Consider the following 23,793-nt stretch of genomic DNA (forward strand, 5'->3'; position numbering starts at 1 on the left):
ATGCCACAGTTATGTCCAGATCGTCTTTTTCTTTCTTGTTTGAGTCTGTTGTAACCGAGAATTTGGACGATTTGGATGTGCTTAATGAGAATCAAGTAACTGTGGTTTCTGAGTACTTTTCTATGCCCTTAATTTATTGCATAAACTCAGACTTTCAAAATTTTGATGAAAACGACGAGGAAGAAATTCCTCCGATTTTGCAACGTTTAATTGAGCAGGAGCAGGAGAGATTTGTCAAACCCTTAACGGATGAAATCATTACCGTAAATATTGGTACTAAGGAGGACCCGCGACTGGTCCAGATCGGGTCCACGTTGTCTTTGGAGGAACGCGAGCGCTTAGTCGCCTTATTAAAAGATTTCAAAGATGTTTTCGCGTGGTCCTACGAAGACATGCCTGGGATCGATCCTGAGATTGTACAGCACTGGATCCCCTTTGACCCCGAGGCCCGACCTGTCAAATAGAAACTCAGAAGGATCCGCCCGGACTGGGCTCTCAAGATTAAGGAAGAGGTCACCAAGCAAATCGATGCAGGCTTCCTGCTGGTGTCCGAATACCCGACTTGGTTGGCCAACATCGTCCCAGTGCTGAAGAAGGATGGCAGGATCCGGGTGTGCGTGGATTTCAGGGATTTAAACAGAGCTAGTCCGAAGGACGACTTTCCCTTGCCGCATATTGATGAGTTGGTGGATTTCACAGCAGGGCATGCTTTGCTCTCATTCATGGATGGTTTCTCAGGGTACAATCAGATAGTAATGGCACCTGAAGATCGAGAAAAGACTGCATTCACCACCCCGTGGGGGACATACTATTACAGAGTAATGCCGTTTGGGTTGAAGAATGCTGGAGCAAATTATCAACGGGCCGCAACCACAATATTGCATGACATGATCCACAAAGAGGTTGAGGTGTACGTGGACGACATGATTGTCAAGTCCAAAGAAAGAGAGGGCCACTACACCGCCTTGCAAAAGTTCTTTCAAAGGATTAGAGAATTTCGGTTGCGGCTGAATCCTCAGAAGTGTACATTCGGTGTTACAGCGGGAAGAATGCTGGGATTTCTGATTACACAAAGGGGCATCGAGGTCGACCCTTCAAAGATCAAGGCCATCTTAGAAATGCCACCACCAAGGACTGAAAAGGAGGTGCGAGGCTTTCTGGGTAAAGTGCAATTCATAAGACGGTTTATCTCGAAATTAACCTTGACTTGTGAACCACTTTTTGGTCTCCTGAAGAAAGGAAAGAAATTCCAATGGGATGGCCGATGCCAAGCTGCTTTTGAACAGATCAAGAAATATTTACAGAACCCGCCCGTGTTGTCGCCACCAGAGCCAGGGAAACCGTTGATATTGTACCTTTCAGTGACTGAGACCACAATGGGCTGTATGCTCGCACAAGAATTCGAGGACAAGGTGGAGAGGGCCATCTACTATCTGAGCAAGAAGATGTTGGATTACGAGACCCGCTACACTCCGCTGGAGAAGGCTTGCTTAGCTTTGGTATGGGCTACCAGGAAGCTGCGGCACTACTTGTTAGCTCACTCCGTAATGTTGGTTTCACGACTCGATCCCATTAAATACCTTTTCGAGAAACCGGCACTTACGGGTAGGCTAGCTCATTGGTTGCTGTTGCTCTCCGAATTCGACCTGAAATATGTAACACGCAAGTCAGTCAAGGGAAGAGCAGTAGCAGAATTCTTAGCCGATCATCCAGTGGAAGGAGGTGAAGCAGTCGAATACTTATTCCCAGATGAAGCCATTTTGCACATCGACAACGAGTATTGGACGATGTACCTTGACGGAGCATCAAATCAGTACGGGTATGGGATAGGAGTGTTGCTGATAGCACCTGACAATTTTCGTATCCCTCTAGCCTTCAAACTCTGGTTCAAAGTCTCGAACAACGAAGCAGAATATGAGGCATGCATTGCCAGTCTAGAAGCAGCCCTGGAACTAGGAGCAAGATGGCTGGACGTCATCAGGGATTCAAACCTTGTTGTGTCTCAAGCAAAAGGAGACTGGAAAGTCAAAGAAGAAAAGATGATGATGTACCACCAGACCTTGGACTTGTTAATTCCTCGGTTTGAAAAGCTAAACTTTTCTCATCTTCCAAGAGAGAACAACAGGTTCGTAGATTCTTTAGCAACTCTATCTTCCATGATAGACATCCCATTTGGAACCCGGATGTGTCCAGTCGTCATTGACCAGAAATTTGTGCCAGCCTATGAGTCGATCGCTGCTATAGATGAGGTTCGGGACGAAAACCCCTGGTATTATGACATTTGGAATTTCTTGAAAAAGGAAGCATACCCGCCAGGGGTAAATGCCAAGGATAAAAGGGCAATCAGAAGAATGGCCGTTCAGTTCATCATCTGTGGGGGTAAGCTGTATAAAAGAGGTCATCTGGGAATGCATAAGCTGTGTGTTGAAGCCGAGGAATTGAAGCGCCTGATGGAGGCCATCCATGGAGGAGAATGCGGTGCGCATATGAACGGAGTAATGCTAGCACGGAAGATCCTCAGACAGGGTTACTACTGGTCCACCATAGAGGAGGATTGTATCAGTTTTGTCCGACGATGCCACAAGTGTCAGATTCATGCAAACCGCATGAATATCCCGGCGTCAAAGCTATACAACATGACTTCGCCATGGCCATTTTCAGTATGGGGAATTGATGTGATCGGGGCAGTCACTCCAAAAGGGTCAAATGGGCATGAGTTCATCCTGGTTGCGATAGATTATTTCACAAAGTGGGCCGAGGCCCAATCGTATGCGGTGTTGAAGGCGTCACACGTTGCAAAGTTTATCAGAAACAACATCATCTGTCGCTATGGGGTCCCAAACGAGGTCATTTCAGATAATGGTTCCCACTTTAAGAAGGAAGTGATTGACTTGTTGGAGAAATACAACATGGCTTTCCATAAGTCATCCACATACCGGCCGCAAACCAACGGAGCGGTCGAGGCCGCCAACAAGAATATCAAACACATACTGCAGAAGATGGTGGAAACCTACCGGGATTGGCCAGATAAGCTGCCATTTGCTCTGTGGGGCTACAGGACTTCAATTAGAACTTCTACCGGAGCGACTCCGTATTCATTGGTTTATGGGATGGAAGCCGTTCTACCTATCGAGATTGAGGTTCCGTCATTGCGAGTATTGGCTGAGTGTCAAATAGCCGAAGCAGATTGGCAGCAGAGCAAGTTTGAGGAACTCATGCTCTTTGACGAGAGAAGACTGAAAGCACTGTACCACGTTCAAGGTTATCAGCGCAGAATTGCCCGGGCTTTCAACAAGAAAGTTAAGTCCAGGAATCTAAAGGAAGGAGATTTGGTGCTCAAGGACAACCGAGCTCCCATCCACGACCCAAGGGGCAAGTTCAGACCTAATTGGACTGGTCCCTATATCATCAAAGCTATTTGGTCAGGTGGAGCTGTGGTTCTGATGGACCTAGATGGCCTGGAATTTTCCCAACCGATCAACATGGACAAGTTGAAGAAATATTATCCCTGAGAGGCTCGCTAGGCCGAAAACCCGAAAGGGCAACCTAGGCAAAAGTTAGAGCACAAAAAATTAGAAAATATAAAAACTGAGCTCGCAAGGTTGAAAACCCGCAAAGGGCGACCTTGACAAAAGTTAGAGCGTAAAAGGAGAGTGAAAATACTCGAGTGAACCTAAGCCTAAACTACGTAAGGCTTGATTCCCATCTTTGGGATACGTAGGCAACTTCATCCTGAAGTTTAGCCATAAACTTTTCCCCAATCAACTTTGTCCATTTTGACCATCTCAGTCATCTTTATCCATCAGCATTTATTGGAATCTCCGGTGCAGTGCTATTCAGACTAGGGGCAACTTTCCGTTGCCATGCAGTGCCGCGGTACTCTTCAGACTAGGGGCAACTTTCCAGTTGCAGGGATCCGGGGTTGTGCATCTCAGTGACAGATCTTAGGCGTGCCCAGTTCTGATCCATATCGAAAATGATTTTGAAAAGTTTTAATAAAAGCTGACTTTGTTCAAATTAATCTCTTTACAACTAAGACCATTTTTGGACCAAAGCGGAAAATTTTCAGTACCACAACCTTCAATTACATTGATTTCAAAACAGAGTTCTCCTGCTCTTGCATACAATCGAAGTTGCTTTTTATTACATTCATAAAGAAAACTTGAAAGTACTAGTAAAGCAATAAATTCGGGACATAGTCAAGTCAAGTATCCCTGCGCCCCCTCCCAGAGCTGGTCGAAGCCTCTGATGCCAAGCTGGGCCCAACTTGTGCCTCCTCATTGAGCCAATCCAAGCACTCGTCAGACAAAGTGCAACTGAAAGTGGGAGCGGGGGCCAGGAGCTCTCTAGTCCTCCATGCTGTGGCATATCGGGCAAGCTGTGCACCTCAGACCGGGAAAGCGGCCAGGTACTCAATCCCCTCTAACGGGCAAATCTGATCATGACTGAACTGGCGCAGGAGCCGGAACAGAAAGTAGAACACACAGTGGGTCAGACCAATCAACTGGATCCCGATCAGCCGGGACATGCTATAGCTCATTGCCGAGAGATTAAGCCAAGGACAAGGCCAAGCAATGTGACCTGCAGACAAATTGCACATCCAGTCAAACCACCACCTTTCATCAGGGGCATCGACTAGGCGCTGTCGGAAGAAATAGCCTCGAGCTGAGTAGGCTGGGCAAGAGTCCACAACCTGCAATTTGTCCATCAACCATACCTGGGGAGGGGGGATGAAAAATGAGAGAATAAAAAATAGAGAGATGTACAGTGAGAGAAAAGTGAGAAAAGGATTTTTGTGAGAAAAATCGAGCCTGAGGGCCGAGTGATGTGAGCAAATACATATGTAAGATTGGGTGGGAAACATTACCTGCAGCAGCAGTGGACTCCCAGCAAATCTAGTCGTCTCCCGGTGATAGATAGCATCCAAGCCCATCAGCGTCTCGACCAAGGTCATGGCGACGCAGCTCTTCCCTTCTTTCAAGCCTTGAGCAACTTCAATCAGACGAATGCTAAATCCGCCAAAGCCCGGAGAAAGCAGAAAGTGAGACAGCAGGCACAAGCAAAGGGCGTGTTGCCGAAAACCTTGCCAATAATGGTTGCTGCGGTCACCAGGGTTAGAAAAGCGATGAATCAAACCGAGGATATCCAGTTCCCCATTACAGATCAGAGACCGAGTGTTATGTGCGGTGAGTCCACACATCCGCCCTAAAGCTTGGGCGTGGCCAAAACAGAACTGGGGCAAGATCTCATCATGACATTCAGATTCCATCAAAACTTGAAAATCTTCAAAAGTTGGACATACCTCTTGCCCACCAAAGCTAAAAACATGCGTCACCGGGTTCCAAAACCTCGCCGCGGCATGGAGGAAAGGAAGGTGCAGCGGAGTGCGACTCAGCGTAAACAGTGCATTCAAGCCGAAACCCCGGAAGTTCAACTTTTTCGAACCATCTAGAGAAGCGATTCAAGCTGTGAGATTTTCAACGAGAAACGCCTCCATTTTTGTGCAAAACTAAGATGAATTGAATGAACCACGGAGCTAAGGCTTTTAAAGAGGAAAAGACACTATTCAGGGGACAGGTGTCAAAAATTTGACGGTTGCTGAGCTGAGTGGCCGGCCGGCCATTTCTTTTTTCAAAAACTGGCTGGTGGCCTCCCCTTTACAATAAATCTGGCCGGCCGGCCCCAAAAGTAGCCGGCCATGCTCCAATGGGTGTCTTTAGCCCTGTTTTGCCCTCCAAGAGAAAGTTTCAAGCATTTCCATGCAACGGGTGTGTCGAAGGCCTCTATTTCCCTCTGTTTCGGATGCGTTCCGTTGCCCAGATCGTCCGAAGTACACTTTGTTTTGTTAAGTTTTGTTTATCGAGTTGTTGTTTTGTTTATCGAGTTGTCGTTTTGCTTATCGAGTTGTTTGTCGAGCTGTCGTGTTTTGTGTTTTTAAGTTGTTACTCTTTGTTTAAACATCTTTTGTTTGAGTCTTGTTTATTGAGTTGTCAAAGCTATTGTATTTTGCTTATCGAGTTGTAAACTTGCTAAGGTTTTGTTATATCTTAGAAAGTTAAGTTGTTGCGTCGGTTCACTACCTGACTGGGAAAAATGTACAATGCACATTTCCATTCAAATCTCATTATGGTGCAAAATGATGCGATATGATGCTAAGAGTTTAAAAGACAACACTTTTTTCAAAAGCTGTTTCATTCCATCATGCCTCGCCTGTTACAACATTTTACAGACTAAGGCACAAGTTTTTCAAAGAATACAACTGCCCGATAATGTACAATGTGCTACAACTACTAGCAATAAAGATAAATAAAACAGAAAACAGCCGCATCTATGCTCTCAAGATCAGTAATAAGAGGCCCTCTTCGTCCTCTTCTGCGGAATAGACTCTCCGCCACCATCGCCATCACCATCATCTGAATCGGAGTCGTCATCCTCGGGATCCCCCTCAGCCTCGCCTCCACTCCCGAAACCAAGACCGGAGCCATCCTCTTTGTCAGCAGATGTCTCCGATTGACGGTCTGCAGCCTCCTCCTCCTCATCCTCACCAGGCTCCTCCTCTATAATGTGTGCTCTGCGTCTACGAGACGACCCCCCTCCAGCTCCTCGAAAAGTCCCGGATGGCCCAGCTCCTCGAAAAGGCCTGAATGGTCCACCTCCTCGAGAAGGCTCAGGTGGCCCGGCCTGCGGCTGAGCATATACCGGGGGCATCTGAGAATAAAGAGTTCAATTTAAATACATCAGTCCAAATATGTACATCAGGTGGAGATACAAGAAAACTACATGAAGTGGGTACATGTAAACACAGTGTATAAGTGAGGTGTGTGTCAGATGTGCTCTACACAAGTAGCCTATCAATGCAGTAGAAATCAGCATATCATCAGAAGTATGATAAATACCAGAAAACTAAAGGGTACCTGGAAGCCCATGATGGACAACTGCGCCTCCCTCTGCAGGACCATCCCCTCAAGTGAGGCTACCATCTCGAGCACCTGATCCATGTACTCAACAGGGGGCTGCAGATGCAAAGGCAAGGGTATCAGTAAAGGGATGAATGTCCAAGTATCTGAGTATTGAATCAAAGCCGTAAAACATACCGGTGGTGAGTCGGGGTCTCTGACATATCGATGACCGGGCATCGGAGGCTCTATCGGGATCGGAATCGGAGAGGTAGTCCCATATTACCACCCCATCAACTCGGTCGGCATGTCCGGCCATCCAGGATGAGGATAAGTCGGAGGAATCGGGGGAACCAATCCACCCCCACCTCTAGATGTACCAGCCCTGCTGGTGGAAGGAGCGTCTGCAGCCCGAGCCCGGGCCTGGCTCGAAGATGGCATACCGGCAGGCCTCATCGTCGGAGTACGAACTCCCGTCAATGGAGGCATCAGGTATATGTGACGGTACGTAGCGTAATCCCCCTCCTCAAGATGTAGCAAGGCATCAGTACCCAGCATAGCATTAACAACATCTCGGGAAGAGAGCCTATCAGCAATCCGCATATCGACTGGGGGTGCTGAGGGAGGGTCCTGAGAAGTGTACCCCCAGACCTGACGCAAGAAGCGATCCCCCAAAAACCAGGCCCTACCAACTGGCCCTTCGAACAGGAGCCTGTACCGGGAGGCACCCCACCCTCCAGCAAACTGGAATTGGAGACCTTCACCTAAAGGCGCCCAGGGCTGCCATGTAATCAGCGGATAACAGGCGCATAAACCAAGTAGAAATCGAAAATGTACAGGACAAATCAAAGATGAAAATAGAAAGAACTGAGAGTTCTGAAATACCTCCGTCGACCGCACAGTGTCGAAATACTGTCGCAGATAAAGAAGAGACTCCCGAGGTCTCGGCCGGTGCTGGCCTTCAAATACAAGTGAGTACGGGGTCACAAGAGGTCCCTCTACCACCAACTCCGGGCCAATGTCGGGAAATACACATAGACCCACAACTGTGGAAAACAAAGCAGAATACGAAGTGCTGAGGGCAAAGTGCACGATACAGAGTATAAAGTGCGCCGTGTGTGCAATGTGCAAGTAATGAGGAGCAGAAATGTAAATCAAGAGGACAGAAAGTACCTCCCAGGCTCTCTAATAGCCGCCAAGTAAGTCCCCCCATCCGTGGGAGGTCGCACTCATGTAGCAATAAAGGGTAGCCAAGCCGGCGCCACCCCAGTCATACCGTCTGACCTGTGACAGGTCCACCAAAGCACTCAACAGATAAAGCCCAACAGTGTTTCCCCTGTCGGCAAACAAAGTGGTCCCGAAGAGGAACATCAGAAAGCCGCGGGCATACTGTGCTGCCTCCTCAGGAGTCCCGGGCTCCATCTCCACCCGCCGGAAATGGGAAGAGAACCAGGTGTATCGGACTCTCCCCGAAGCTCTATCAACAGGCAGGCGAACACCCAGCAAATAAATCCAAGCAGCCTCCCACTGGCCCATGTCCTCGTCGTAAGGGATAGGCCAACCTCTCACGTCAAGGCCAGTCAGTACAGCAAAGTCGAACGGGGTCATAGTCAAGTCCCCCGTGGCAGAAAAATGGAAGGAGTTGGTGGTGTCCCACCATCTCTCCACCAAGGCGGCCATCAGCGTCCTCCTGGCAGGACAACGAGATAGCCCAGTACAGAAGGGCCCAAACCCCGCCAAGTCAACCAAATCCCGAACAGCCTCCGGGAGCTCGGCGTACCAGTCTCTCGCCGCGGTAGAGCCATATCCCCGCACAGTGCGAGAAGTCACCTGCATTCAGAATGAATACATGTTTTAGCATAAAATGAATAAGCTGCATGCAAATAAAATGAATAGGCTGCGTGCAAAGTAAAGTAAGTGAGCCGCGTGTTCAACTCTTAATCAGTGTGTGCTGCGTGTTCACCTTCAATTTGGGCTGTGCGTTCAGAAAATCAGTGTTTTGGGCTGCGTGTTCAACTCTAAATCAGTGTGTGCTGCGTGTTCACCTTCAATTTGGGCTGTGTGTTCAGAAAATCAGTGTTTGGGCTGCGTGTTCACCTTCAATTTGGACTGTGTGTTCAGAAAATTAGTATTTGGGCTGCGTGTTCAACTCTCAATCAGTGTGTGCTGCGTGTTCACCTTCAATTTGGGCTGTGTGTTCAGAAAATCAGTGTTTGGGCTGCGTGTTCAACTCTCAATCAGTGTGTGCTACGTGTTCACCTTCAATTTGGGCTGTGTGTTCAGAAAATCAGTGTTTGGGCTGCGTGTTCAACTCTAAATCAGTGTGTGCTGCGTGTTCACCTTCAATTTGGGCTGTGTGTTCAGAAAATCAGTGTTTTGGGCTGCGTGTTCAACTCTCAATCAGTGTGTGCTGCGTGTTCACCTTCAATTTGGGCTGTGTGTTCAGAAAATTAGTGTTTTGGGCTGTGTATTCAACTCTCAATCAGTGTGTGCTATGTGTTTACCTTCAATTTGGGCTGTGTGTTCAGAAAATCAGTGTTTGGGCTGCGTGTTCAACTCTCAATCAGTGTGTGCTGTGTGTTCACCTTCAATTTGGGCCGTGTGTTCAGAAAATTAGTGTTTTGGGCTGCGTGTTCAACTCTCAATCAGTATGTGTCGTGTGTTCACAATCAATTTATGGGCTGAGTATTCAGGAATTCAAACGATTGAACCGTGTGTTCAGAGTGCAAACAGAATGCATGAAAAATTCATAATATGTTACAGAAAAGGTAAGAACGAAGTAAATACCTCTCGTGCCTCATGGGAGAGGTGATACTCTGGCTCCCGCAGAAGGAGATCCCCGGGTGCTCGCTCGTCGAAATCGGTGAAGTGATAGAAAATAGCCCGCGGGAGGATATAAGCCTGAGGGGCGTACCTCTCGAGGATAAGAGGGCGAACCCTCATATGCAAAGACATGATGTCAGGCTCGCCTCTGGCGTCTGGAGAACCTCCGCTGTAGGGAAATTGACCCGCCATTTCAGGAAAATCTGCAAAAGGGGCAAAAATGAGCAAAAATGAGCAAAAATGAGCCAAAATTGGAAAAAGTCAACTCTCGGGAAATGAAAAAGTCAACAAAAGTCAACTCCTGAGAAAATCTTCCAAATATTGAGACAAACTCACCTCAAGTGGCGAAAATGAGAAAAGAAGCCCCGAAATCAAAATTTAATCGGTTCAAAGTGCTTAAAACTGAAAGATTTCGCGAAAACAACTTGCGTGGGACGTTGGAAAACGCGTATAGAGCCCAGATCTGAGGGAGAAAATGGTTTGGGAAGGAAGAAGAGATGTTTTCGGAGCTGCACTTGTGAGCATGAAGTGTTTGGATGAGTGTATTTAAAGAAAAGAGGCTGAAAAGACAAAATTGCCCCGAATCTGGGCTAAGTGGCCGGCCGGCCACTTTTTTTGGCAGGCCGGCCATTCTCTTTTCAAAAACTGGCCGGTGGCCTCCCTCGCCCAATAAAACTGGCCGGTGGTGTTCCCCACATGCCCCCCAAGGTCCCTGCAAATTTTGGGGAGGATTGGAGTCCCCGGGACCTGAAAAAGTACAAGAGAAGTGCACTTTCTGTCGTGAAATCGCTTTGCCGGAACCTCAGCTTCAACGTCCGATGCGTGTCTCATCACTACTCGTCAAAAGTGAGATGTATCCTTTTGAACATGTTGTAACCCCTCCGGGAGGTGAACCGGAGGCCGCGATCGAGCCGCCCTCGCCGAAACTTGCATTTCTTTGCTCGTTGTTTTGTGACAAACATACATCCTGGTTTACGCTTGTTCTGCATTATCATGCACATAACTTGCATTCTCATGCACATACTTGCATTGTTATGCACGTCTCTTTGATATCACCGAGCCTCCGTGCTTAAACTCGCGTTGTCACGCGTGTTCCTTCCCGCATTGCGATGCACTTTTCCATCAACACCGCGATTGTCTGCATTCGATATCACATTGAACATATATTGTTAGATATGTTGTGCTTGCTGAGTTTCTTTATTTTGCAGGCACGATATTGTATGTACGGTTCATTTGAAGCCGGTGCGACCAGACGAATCGCGCAGGTATCGTATCTTCTCTGTGTGAGACGTGGCGAGAATTGGATAATTCTCCGCATTCTTAACTGCATGAAATGTAGTTGTTGTTTTGCATTCTTGCTTAAAACTGTTGCATCTATTGTGAATATGTGCTTCATTACAGCTTGCTGCATTCGCATGATCCTTGGGTTACCTTTGGCTTCTTGCATTATTATTTTGCATTTTGCCCCTGCCTGTGGGCATGCCTGTGGGCACATCTCTGTTTATCTCACCTGTTTGTTTAAGTCTTCGGCCTTGTCAAAAATGGGTCGTCTCTGGGCTTTGAAATTCACTCCCGTCACTTATGACTTTCGAGTTCTGTCAAAGAGGGGCAACTGTAGACACCTCACTTTTGACCGACCTTAAGACTCAGACGCCACCGATTGAGCGCTCAGTGATGGTGCATATTGTGCTCATTCAGAAGTTTCAGAGTCTCGGCTGCGAGCCTTGCCTTCGGACTTTCGGACTCTTTCATGCTTTGCCTTGGTTTGCGAACCATGCTTTGTTTTCTCTGTTTTCTCTTCCCGAAGGGAGGGAGAGGTCTCGTAGATCATCTTTCAGTGGCCGTAGGCTACGTTTCATGGTCGTAGGCCATTTTGCCCGTTTGGAGTCCGGTTTCCGGTTTTCAGGAGCCGTTGGCCGTGTGCCTCGGTTCGGGACCGCTTAACCACCTCCGTTTGCTCTGGTTTTTGGCATGCATCTTATTTGCTCCCTTTTGAGGGACACTGGGGTCTGAGAAACCAACTTCGTGGTCGAATACCACTTCCGGTGCCTAACAGTCAGTTTTCGCGGCCTCGGGCTGCGCGTTTCGGCCCCCAAACCTTCATTTTGCATCGATTTGAGTTCATTTTTGGCAGGGACCTCTGTTTTATTGTTAGGAAGGTCGTAGAAGGGTGGGAGGCCAGCAATTGTTCTGACAACCAGTTTTATTCCGCCATCGCCCTCCGTCGCCCGTTTTTCCTCACTTGAAAGCCAATGTTGACCACCCTAAGGCCACTTTTTCTTGCCCCAAACCACATATTTGTGTTGTACACACCTGGGAGGCCACCAATATCACATGGCCAGCCAGTAATTCTGTGTGACCCTTTTGAACCCCTTCTAAAAGTGGCCTTTTCTCTCTCCTGGTTCACTTTCTCCAGTTTTTGACTACATGGTTGTGTTGTGCACACATGGGAGGCCACCAATCTAGGGTGGCCGGCCACTAATCATGATTGACCCTTTTGAACCTTGGCCGGCCGGCCATGGGGAGAGCCGGCCGGCCACCTGCAACCTCAATAACCAGCCGGCCATGATCCTCTCTCCAGGTACATTACAGAAGTGTATTCTCTTTCCCCCCAGAATTTGTATCCGGGGGGCTGCACTTTTGGGGGGAAACTTGAATTCTTTCCCTCCATTTTTTCCCCCTTTTTCTCTCCTCTTTTGCCTATATAACAGCAGCTCCAGCTCCTATCTGAGGGTTATAAAAAATTTTCCCTAAGCCTCTTGCATTGATCCTCCCTCTTCTCATCTTCCAAGCACCAAAACCTCCCAAGTCCTACACCATTTACTCTACACCCCTTAGCACAAGGCCTCCATACTCCATACCAGCAGCTTGAGGCTGTTTTTCAGAGCTTGAGAGCACCCAAACTTGGTCCAAAAGGCTGTCAAAGATTAGTCTTCAAGGGTAAGTCACTTTCTTCCATTTTCTAGCCTTCTTTTGCATGCTTTCTAAGCCATACTTGCTTCCATTTTTGGGCTCCGACCCTAACTGAAAATAGTCATGTTTTGATGTATTTTTCATGTTTGTTTAAGGACCTCTCCCTGTTTGAGACTTCCTTTTTGCACTTGCTTCTTTACCTCTCTTGTATGCTTCTTTCTTGGATAGTATTTTAGGCTCATTTGTAAATTGTTTCGAGCTTGGTTATAAACTGTGAAGTGGCTTATTTTGAGCCCTTATTCAACATTGTTGAAGGGCTCTTCACTGTTGGAGGCTTCCTTTTGTCACTTGCCTCTTTATCCGTCTTTTGGCCTCATTTTTGCATGTTTTGTTAGCCCCTTATTCTTGTATTTTTAGGCTCTGGTATGAACTTTAAATAGCCTTATTTTGACCCCCTCTTCATGTTTAATGAAGAGTCTTTTACTGTTTGAGGCTCCCCTTTTACACTTTGTGTTTAAACCTCTTTTTAGGCCTTATTTTGCATAGTATTTTAGGCTTGCATGTGCACTGTTTTGGGTTTGGTCACTAACTGTAAAATACCATGTCTTGGGCCCCTCTTTAACTTTGTTGAAGGGCCCTCTTCTGTTTGAGGCCAGAAACCATCACTTGCTTCTTTGTTTCCCTTTTGGCCCATTTCTTGCACATTGTTTTAGGCCTGTTTTTGTTTAGATCCGTGGCTTGTTGTAAACTTTAAAGTGCTTCTTTTTGAGCCCCTCTTCAACTTTGTTGAAGGGCTCTTGGCCGTTTAGGGACAACAGCTGCTACTCGCTTCATTACCTCTCTTACGGGGCCATTTTTGCATGCTAGTTTAGTCCTATTTGTGTCCATTGTTTGGCCTTGCTTAAAACTGTAAATATGCTTGTTTTAGGACTGTCTTGATTCTGTCTTCACACTTCATGTTCAAATAATGCATGTTTTGTATAGCTATAGGCCAATGCGTATGCCTAGTTTTGTGTTTCGGGGCCATTCCATGCATCGGGTGCCATGTTTCCATGATTCGGGGCTGTTTTGTGTCATATTTTAGCGCTGAAATTTGCATGTTTGCATACCATGTTCCATGCCTTGCCATGCTTTGGTAGAGTGGCATTCGTGCCTTAGGTTCGGTTCTCGATTTGCGTGCATGTGTGCACGCATTTCGAGTGTCTCTTTTTTCATCTCATGGCCTCTTATGTGAGTGTGGCTGAGGTCCACTCATGTTGGTGTAAGTCCATTATGCATTGTGTATGCCATTTCATTTCATAGCATTGCGTATGCTAGATTGTATGTTAGAGCATTGTGTATGCCATGTTACCTCGTGCATCGTGTATGCCATCTCATAGCATTTCGCATGCTAGGTTGTATATTAGTTGCATTCATGCATGTCATGCATATTGCATTGTGCTTGGGATAGGAGTTAGCCCGAGCACGAAAAATGAGGGACGATTCGTACTTCGAGTGACGGAACGTGTCTCAATTCCCAGTCATCGACACTCCGGATTACCCATGATGGAGTTTAGGTTTTGTTGTGTTTATTGTGCATTCATTTCATATTGAGTCGTGCAATTCGACTCCTCGGCCATCATGCATTGAGATGCGTGATTGGTGGCACGAGGATCGAGGCATGCACACATTTGTGAAAATACATTGCCATGCCCTTTTCCTACTCTCTGTTGCAGCAAATCAAGAATCAGCAGTCTTCCGGGACTTGGCGCGCTTTCCAAGAAATTATTGCAAACCAGAGGCTAACTGGGGCATCGCAGTGGAGTTCTGCACAAAGCAACCTGGACATGCATCATTCATTATCCGAAGCAGCATCGAGGCAGTCCCTAGCTTGCATGCTAGTTTATAGCTTACCTAGTTTAATTTGTTAATTAATTAGGATTTTTGTAATTATTTGGACTGTAATATTTATTCGGGACTGTATATTATTTATTCGGACCCTCTGCCCGAGGGCACAACTGTAATAAGTGTGCGTGTGTGTGATGTATGTCTTCCAACCCCACGCCTTTCTTCCTTTTATTTACCCGCTTATCATGGTTAGATTAGGGCATATTTCAATTAGCATACAGTATGATAGCATGTTTGCATTCATTTATCTGTCTTGCATGCACCGGGCTCGGCGCATCATACTAACTGCATTGTATTTTCAATTCCAAGTTGAATACATGTTAGCTGTAGCATTTCATATGCCATGTCCAGAATAGCCAAGCCTGCTATAGTTGCACTTTTGCATGTGTTGCATTAGGCATTTCTGTATAATTAGGATCATGCATGGATTTCTAATTAGTTTCTGTTTTGGCTTGGAGTACTCGGTAAGTTTTACGCTTTAGCATCCTTGCATGCGTGTGAGTGAATGCCATGATAGCATGCTTACTATGATGCTATGTGCTTATGTGATATAAACTGCCTGAATGCCTGTGGGTGAAGGTTGGGTTATTTGAATTGGAACAATTCATCAACTGTGATTTTTAAGCCCACTAGATAGTGGCAAAATCATGTTTTCTAAGCCCACCCGAGGGTGACAAATCCACGTTTTAGCCTACTTGCGGGTAGCACCATCAAACCATTTTCAAACAAACAAACATGAAATGTTTTGTTCCAATTCAGGCGATCCAGTCTATACTTGTATGCTGTGCGCATTACATAGTAAATCTAGGCTAATAACCGGAATAAGAACACATAATGTTTTCAAAACTCGATATCATGGTTAGTAGAGGCCGATCTTTGATCGGGCGAGCGGGGGTGCTCACGAAGTGACCTTCCCCAATCGTACCCAAGTTCCCGAGCCGAGGCAACTTTGGTGATGACGGACACGTGACCTTAGGCAAACGAGTCAGGGTTTCCTAAATTTCTCCAAAATAAAACATTTAGGTGGCGACTCTGTATCTGGCAAAGCAGTCCATATTTGGCACTTCTTTCAAAAAACTGTTTTCTCAAAACGATTTGCCGGATTTGGACTCTTTGGTTCAAATTTAGAATCATGACAATTTGAGAGTCCTGAACTGTAGTGAGCCCAATATCGAACGGAACGGGGGGGACTCGCTCCTCCCCGGGGCGTTCGGGGGATGTCTACAGTCGCTAAAAGTGACCATTCGCGACCAACTTTTTTGGTCGCGGAAAGTCCAATTCATATTAGCCAAAAGTAAACTTTTAGCGATCAAATATAAGTTGGTCGCCAAAAGTCAGTGCCATGACCCAAAAAACATAATTCTTTTGTGTTGCCTAGGACTTGAACTCCTGACCAAGGAGTCACCATGCACCCAATCCACTCTGCTAATAACATGCTTCTTGTTCATATTTGGCAAAAAATATATATAACCCATAAAAATTTGGTTATATATTATTTTATGAAACTTTTAATGCCTAAACAGAAAAATAGCATGTAATTACAGTAGTATTATTTTTTTAAAAATTTATCCCGCCTTAACTTTCCGCGACCAACTTTTTTTTTGGTCGCCAAAGGGTAATCTTCCGCGACCAAAAAAGCCTTTGGTCGCCAATAGTATACTTTCTGCTACCAACTTTTTTTTTGGTCGCCAAAAGGTGATCTTCTGCGACCAAAAAAGCCTTTGGTCACCAATAGTATACTTTCCGCGACCAACTTTTTTTTGGTCGCCAAAGGGTAATCTTCTGTGACCAAAAAAGCCTTTGGTCGCCAATAGTATACTTTCCGCGACTAACTTTTTTTTTTGGTCGCCAAAGGGTATACTTTCTGTGACCAACTTTTTTTTTGGTCGCCAAAAGGTGATCTTCCGCGACCAAAAAAGCTTTTGGTCGCCAATAGGTATACTTTTCGCTACCAACTTTTTTTTTGGTTGTCAAAAGGTGATTTTCTGCGACCAAAAAATTGTGGTCGCCAAAAGTTAAATTTTGGTCGCAGAAAGTGGACTATTTGCGACAAAAAAAAATATATGATCGCCAAAAGTGTTTTTCCTTGTAGTGAATATATAGGAAAGAAAAATGATGAAAGGATGTAAATGGCAAACTAATGAAACCAAACTCAAGTATAAAAGTTACTAGTGTTTGAATTATGCCATACCATTTATGAATCTCAAGCCATTCGTGAATGTTGACAAAATTTGGGATTGGCATCACCATGAGAATATCGCCGATGTGGGTTTAGTATATATTCCCATTTGTCTCATTGACAGAACTAATGTTTGTTAGAATTCTATCCAAATTAAGAAGATATTTACTATTTTAGTTATGTGTGAGACGAATCAGCATCTCGATCGAGATGTTGAAAGCTCTCGTTAAAACCGCTGGGAAAGATAGTTGGAGAGGATCCAAATCTCGCACAGTCGATAAAGGTGTGTTTAGTTGGGAGATTTGTGGAGAAATTTAGAAAGAAAAAGAGAAAAGGCAAGTGAAATGTAGGTATATTTTATTCACATTTCACCTACTTTTTTTTATTTTTCTTTCCAAATCCTCTAACCAAACACAGCGTAAGTGAATTGGATCCTATATGATTAGGAGTTCGGATTTGTGAAAGTTTAAAATTTTCAATTTGACTGATTAAGAATACCAATTTGTATTATTTTGATAATTTAAACCGTTCATCTCGTACACTCAACAGTAAGAAATCATGTTGATCCAATATTGATCGTCATACTATCGAATCATTTTTATGGTGTTCATGTTTTTAAAAATAAACTAACTATTTATTATAAAACATATGTGTTTTGATTATGTAATTGCTAATATTTGATTAACTTAATTTTTTATATGCATATTTTTTTTAACTTGTCATATAAGACGAACAGTTCACATCATCGAAACAAAGACATATATACTCTAAAATGTGTTGATCCAATATAGATCGTCATACAATCGAATCATTTGTATTCATTGTAATATTTTAAATCACAATTGTCAGTTATTTTTATATATACAAATGTGAGTGGATGAAAAGGTTAACGATATCCGATTAACTTGATTTTTTACAGGTATGTTCTACTTGATATATTCTAAAATGTGAACGATTTGAATTATCAAAACAATCCCCAAAATGGGTTTTTTAGCGGCATAGCAGCCGCTTCAAATCCACTAATGGAGATATATTTCAAAATCATATAACAACTACATTTTTTTTCCTTCTTTATATATATTTTTTTTGTCTTGGATGACAAGTAGGTATCTCGCAAAATCCCAATTTTTGTCTTCCTTTGGTTAAAATAAAAATAAAAATGGAGATATATTTAAATTTATGAATAAGGTTTTAAAATTATTCTACCTTCAAATTTTAATGATTCAATTCGTATCTTGAGACAAAAAATGAAAAAATTTGGAGATGAAAAATTCTTAGTCTTGAAAAGTGATCAACTCAAGCAAGTTTATGTTGAATAAGGTGGGTACATCCGTAATGGGACCTAATAAAACATATAAACAACTTTAATCATATAATTCATGTCATAGTATCACAATATGACTTAAAACTTAAATAAACTTAAAATTTAAAATCAAGTTTATAATTCATATAACATATAAACAACTTTAATCATATAATTCATATCATAGTATCACAGTTTGACTTAAATAAACTTAAAATTTAAAATCAACTTTATAATTCATATAATTCAGCCACCCAATCACCACTACCTACCCACCTAATCATTGCTATTCTCACCCCCTTCATGACCACCTCTCTCTCCCTCACACCCAACCAGCCACCCCATTACTGCCATTTAGGGTTTGTTTGAGAAGTGAGTTGGCTTTTTGATTTTTTGATTTTTAGCCTGGGGCTAAAAAGTTTTGTTTGGGAATGATTTTTTGGTTTTTTTGACTTTTTATGAGAGAAAGAATGTAATGATTATGGATTGAATGTGATATTTTGTCTCATTGAATTAAAAACCTTATTTTGTCTTTTTGTGACTAAAATAGCCTCAACTCTTCTTCCCAAATGAAACCTTAGCCACTGAACTTTTCCACCCACCCTTTCATGTCCACACACCCCCACCCTTTCATGGCCAATAAAGTCTTTTTATTTCCCATATTATATAATATGATATTTTTTTTATAAATAAATAAAAATTACAAATTAATTTTCTAAAATTAGATAAATAAATTGAGTATTTTTATTCATAATTTTGTCTTGAAGATTAGTTTTATGATCTTTCATTGCTAAAAGTACAACAATGGCATATTTGATAACTAAAATATTTTGTTATTAAAGTTAAAGAATGAACCATTTCAGATTAAATGAGGAATCCAAATCTAATCTGAAATGGTTCATTCTTCGTTGAATAGATCAAATTTTCCCCGAATTGCATCCATTTTTTTTTAACAAATATTATCAATTGAACTAAACATTGACATAATATAAAAATTAAAAGACAAAAAACACAAAATCAATGTGCATAAATTTTACCCTATTTGTAAAATTCTATGACATAAAAAACACCAGCACAAGGAAAGACTTGAAAATCACGAAATCGAGAACCTTTACAAAGAGTCTCAAATTCTTTCTTAGTCCTCTCTTTTCCTCCAAATTGAAGTAACATCGCATTATCAAGTTGGGTTGCATACTTAGCACCAAAACTTGAATCTGGAGTCTCTGACAACACAATGTCTATTATGATCACCTTCCCATTCTTTGGCAATGCATCATAGCAATTCTTCAAAATTGTCAAGCACTGTTCATCACTCCAATTATGGAGTATATTCTGCATATATATACAGAAAAACATTATATAATGCACGTCACTATGAAATATAGACACTTCTAATAAAACACGTCTGCATTCCAATACATGTCAGAAGTGTGTCAAATATATTATTTTTTATTTTTATTATTAACACATTAATCCGTAAGATTTTAAAAACAAAAAATTAGAGACAAAATTACTTTTTAGGGACAAAAATATTTTTATTACTAAAAGTGTCATTATTATACTTTTAGTGACGAAATTGGATATTTAGTAATGAATTAAAATAATTTTGGGACCAAAATTTTGGTCTGAAAAAATCAACTGTTTTTAGATCCAATTATTCTCTCTAAAAGTTCAGTTTTATTAGGGACATTTTCAAAAAATTGCCGCATAAAGTCCTTTTAACCACTATCTCCACACGGCAAATAAAATCGGTTCCAAAATATTTTTTGCAACAGCATTTTCACCGTTGGGGACAAAACATAAAACTTCAATTTATTGTCGTGTTAGTTGTTGTAACTCTTTTATAAACTACAAGCCATAATATTAGCTAACAATATTAAAATAAAGTTCTTTTGGTTGATAAAAAAAAAAAAAAAATTCAAATACATATCCTTATCCGCAATACAAATGCACCTTCATCATAATGGCATCCCCTCCTTTAGGAATGGCTCTAAACATATCTCCGCCAACATTTTCTATACCTGCATTTATTAGCAACAAGTTAATCTACATCCCACATGCAGAAAATATTAAGATTATATTTGGTTGGAGGATTTGATAAGAAAAATGAAAAGAAAAAAAGAAATACAATTTCACTTTTGTCTTTTGAATTCATTTATACTCTTTTTTTTTTTTATATTTTTAAACTCAATCAAACATAATTTGTAATTCAAATCATATCAATTCTTTTCCTTTTTCTTTCTATTTGTTTTTTTTTTTTTTTCCTCCATCAAATTTTCCAACCAAATAAAGTCTAAAAAAATAAATAAAATATTGATGGAAGTGTACTAAAGTTTTGACTAATGAGTAAGTATTAAAAATAGAGTAAGATTGGCACCAGGAATAAATGGAGCACTCTCTATAACGCCAGGCAAATCAAAGTTAATGCCTTTGAGGGAAGGATACTTGGATACAAGAAGGGTAAGGCTCCTTCCGATCCCACCACCCACATCGACCAATGAGGTTAGACCTTCGAAACCTTTGTATGTTTCAAGAATTTTCATTATAGTTACAGAGGAAATGGCAAACATTGCCTTGTTGAAAACCTCCTTCATTGGTGGATCAATGTTCATGTATTGGTAGATACTCATCCCATGCACTTTGTTAAACTGGTTCCCACCTTCAATAATGGCATCCTTCATGCGTGGCCTACAAAAACAAATTAAATAAAGTGTATGGTATCAAAAAAATTTTCAGAAATTTATTCAATGGCTAGATTTCTCTCTAGTCCAAGATCAAACTAGAGCATGCTGTTCGGTCTGTGGGGGTCCACGGATCTTGTTTTGATAATTTGAACCATTAATGTATAAAACTCATTGAGTACTTTATCCCTACAAAAAAATCACATTGATCAGATATCAATAGTTACTTGATCGGATCAAATTTGTCAATGGTAAATATAATTTTCAAAATAGATTATTGACAAAAATCTGATTCGATCAAGTAGCTATCAATGTGATTTTTTACAGGGATAAAATACTCGACGAGCTCTACACATTGAACGGTTCAGATTATCGAAAAATGACTCGTGATGGGCCCCACAAGCCCAATAGTACTGTTTAGTTCACAAAGTACACTGGAGACAAGTCTAACACTTTGTATATTTAAAATTGTTGTTGTGGGGCTACTTCTTGAGTGAATTTGACCATAGATTTGAAATTCCGAGTAAAAATGGATATACAATCTTACTTTCTAGACTCACATTTTAAACCATGTGCAATAGAGATAAGTGGCTGATGATTAGAAAAAATATGAGAGAGAAAATTATTTTCGATATTCTAGAAGACTGTCACATTATTGAATTTAAAAAGTATATCTAACTTTTATGAGAGTAGCACTACTCACATATTCTCTAGTTCCAAATCCGGACTAGTGGATGTCGTTCAGGCATGTGAGACTTATCACGGCCCATTTTGATGATTTAAATTGTTTAGTTTGTAAGGAAATTTAGTGTACATCATCCACAAACAAAATCAGACCGATTCAATAATTATAACATGTTTAGTTTATTATGTTTTTAAAAAAAATAAAAGAAAAATATATTTTTATAAATATATTATACATTATTGTTATCGGATGGAATTTAAATTTTATTTTAAATGATTATGTTCCTTGGTCCCCCACAACTTGATTATGTTTTAAAGACTTACAAGACTTTCAAGCCGACTGGGTGGCAGGCCACAGGAAACAAAGAAGCCAAGGAACCTCCTTCCCTACTCTCAACAAAATATTCACCCGCCGATGACAGCCCATACAGCCTCTCTCCAACCGACCCATCTTCAAGTGTGCGCACAGAGCAAGTGAGAAGAGAGTGGCACACCAGCAGACTCAGCAATCGGTCCACCATTGACACCACTTCTGGGTTCTCCGCCGCCACCGGTAGCCTAGCCACAATCTCCGCCGCTGAGATACCACTACCACTTGCTCCTCCTCCGGCGGCGACTATGTCGAACAACTTCATCTCAACCGCCGCATTCAAGGCTGTGGGCAAGATTTGACAGGTTGACAAATGCAATGCATAAACAAAAGCCTCTTCTTCATCATTTGAGGATGACTGTTTGACATGGCTCATATTCTTCCCCCTTTTTTTTTTTCTTTTCTTTTCTTTTTTTTATTTTTTATTTTCTCTCAGTTTTGTTTCTCTATGGTGATATGGTGTTTGTTGGAAATTTTTTTGGGGATTTAAAGGTTGCCAAGAAGAAGAAGACAGTTTCATAAGAGCAATGATAGGTACACAAAAGACACAATTTGTGGTTCAGCTTCATTTTTACTTATTTTAAACTAGCATATTACCCATGCACGGGTATATTTGTTAAAATTAAATAATAATATAAAAATTATTTAAAATATGTAGTAAAAATGATTTATAATCAATTAAATTCATGTCATAATTTAATTAATAAAAATTAAATAATAAATTACAAACGTTATATTTAATATAAAATATAAGGACATTTCGTTTTATAAGTTTTGTAATTTTAGTTTACCAGATGATAATAATAAATTACATTTGTTAATATACTAATGTTTTAGTATTTTCATTATTAAAAAAATTAGAATTAAACAAAATTAGTTGAGAGTTTAAACCTCAAAGAAACCCTATTGAATTGTAATTAAATATAATATAGATATAGATTATTTAAAATTGAAAAATATAAATATAAATATAAATTACTCAATCATAATACATTTAAATCTGTACATATATATATATATATATATAAACGTTTAATGTGTATGAAAATAATGAGTTTTGATATGTCCGTTACGTAGTGGCAATAGTGAGAAAAAAAAATATGTTGCGCAATTTTAATTATATAAATCATTTTATGCTTTATGATGAAGAATTTAAAATATTTTAATGAAAAATATTTTACGACGAAATATTTTTTAAGTGTGTGATTTATTAATTAGTATTTTTCATTTGGAAAACTACTTGAGCGTACGATTTATTAATTATTATTTTTTAATTGCAAAACTCCTTATTTGTTTGATTGTAAGGAAGGAATGATTTTATGAATGAAAAATGCATTCTTTATTTAAAAAAAAAAAAAGTGTTCGAGCGTGTGATTTATTAATTATTTTTTAAAATTAAAAAATTAAAAAATTTAGATTGAGCATTTGAAGCTGTCATATTTATTCTTACTAAAACTCCCTTTTACTTACATAATATATAGATAAGGAGTTGAATTTAGACGACACGATTATTTTCTATGTATATTTCTTGAGATTTATATATGCAAAAATAGATTTTTTATATAAAAATGATATAATTTTTTTACGATTCGTTCATTTGTTGGATATTTTGTATTTTAAAGTATGAAATCTAATTAATTATAACGAATATTCTTTGAATGTCTTTAATTATATTTATTACCGGTTGTAACTCATTATAACAAATATTCTTTAAATGTCTTTAATTATATTTATTATAGGTTGAGCATCTCCAACGGTAGTAGGCATTTTACCTATCTAAATATTACTATAAAGTATATATTTTATTTTGCCTATCAACTATTTTATGTTTTTACTCCAACCATGCTCTTTATTTTAGCTATTCATCCAAATACTATTAATTTTATAGAATGCCACGTCAACAATAAAGATGGAGGGAAATGATCCTAATGATTGAATACATTTTGCCTAGCGTTGAAGGCTAGCTACATGTAGCTAGTGAATATGAATTGAGCCAAAATGCCTAATCATATGCCTAGTGCATTGGAATTGAAAAAAGTGAATCACACTAGGCATTT

The 23,793-nt window shown here is 41.1% G+C and overlaps 1 protein-coding gene and 1 long non-coding RNA gene across 2 annotated transcripts; both read right to left on the bottom strand.

Annotated features, from left to right (window-relative positions):
* Positions 1-6,612: 6,612 nt before the first annotated feature.
* On the bottom strand, positions 6,613-7,324 carry LOC145792390 (uncharacterized). Its single transcript, XR_014331788.1, has 3 exons — positions 7,095-7,324; positions 6,915-7,013; positions 6,613-6,708 (listed from the first exon to the last, which is right to left on the bottom strand). It is a non-coding gene; the product is annotated as an uncharacterized LOC145792390 (long non-coding RNA).
* An 11,715-nt stretch (positions 7,325-19,039) lies between these two features.
* LOC145793578 (flavonoid 3'-O-methyltransferase FOMT-like) lies at positions 19,040-22,120 on the bottom strand. Its single transcript, XM_082876441.1, has 4 exons — positions 21,691-22,120; positions 20,379-20,689; positions 19,955-20,022; positions 19,040-19,333 (listed from the first exon to the last, which is right to left on the bottom strand). The coding sequence occupies exons 1-4, from the start codon at positions 22,110-22,112 to the stop codon at positions 19,040-19,042; spliced, it is 1,095 nt and encodes a 364-aa protein (XP_082732567.1). The 5' UTR covers positions 22,113-22,120.
* Positions 22,121-23,793: the final 1,673 nt, after the last annotated feature.

This window comes from Camellia sinensis, chromosome 6, assembly GCF_055761805.1.
Source record: "Camellia sinensis isolate YWXY chromosome 6, ASM5576180v1, whole genome shotgun sequence".
NCBI lineage: Eukaryota > Viridiplantae > Streptophyta > Magnoliopsida > Ericales > Theaceae > Camellia > Camellia sinensis.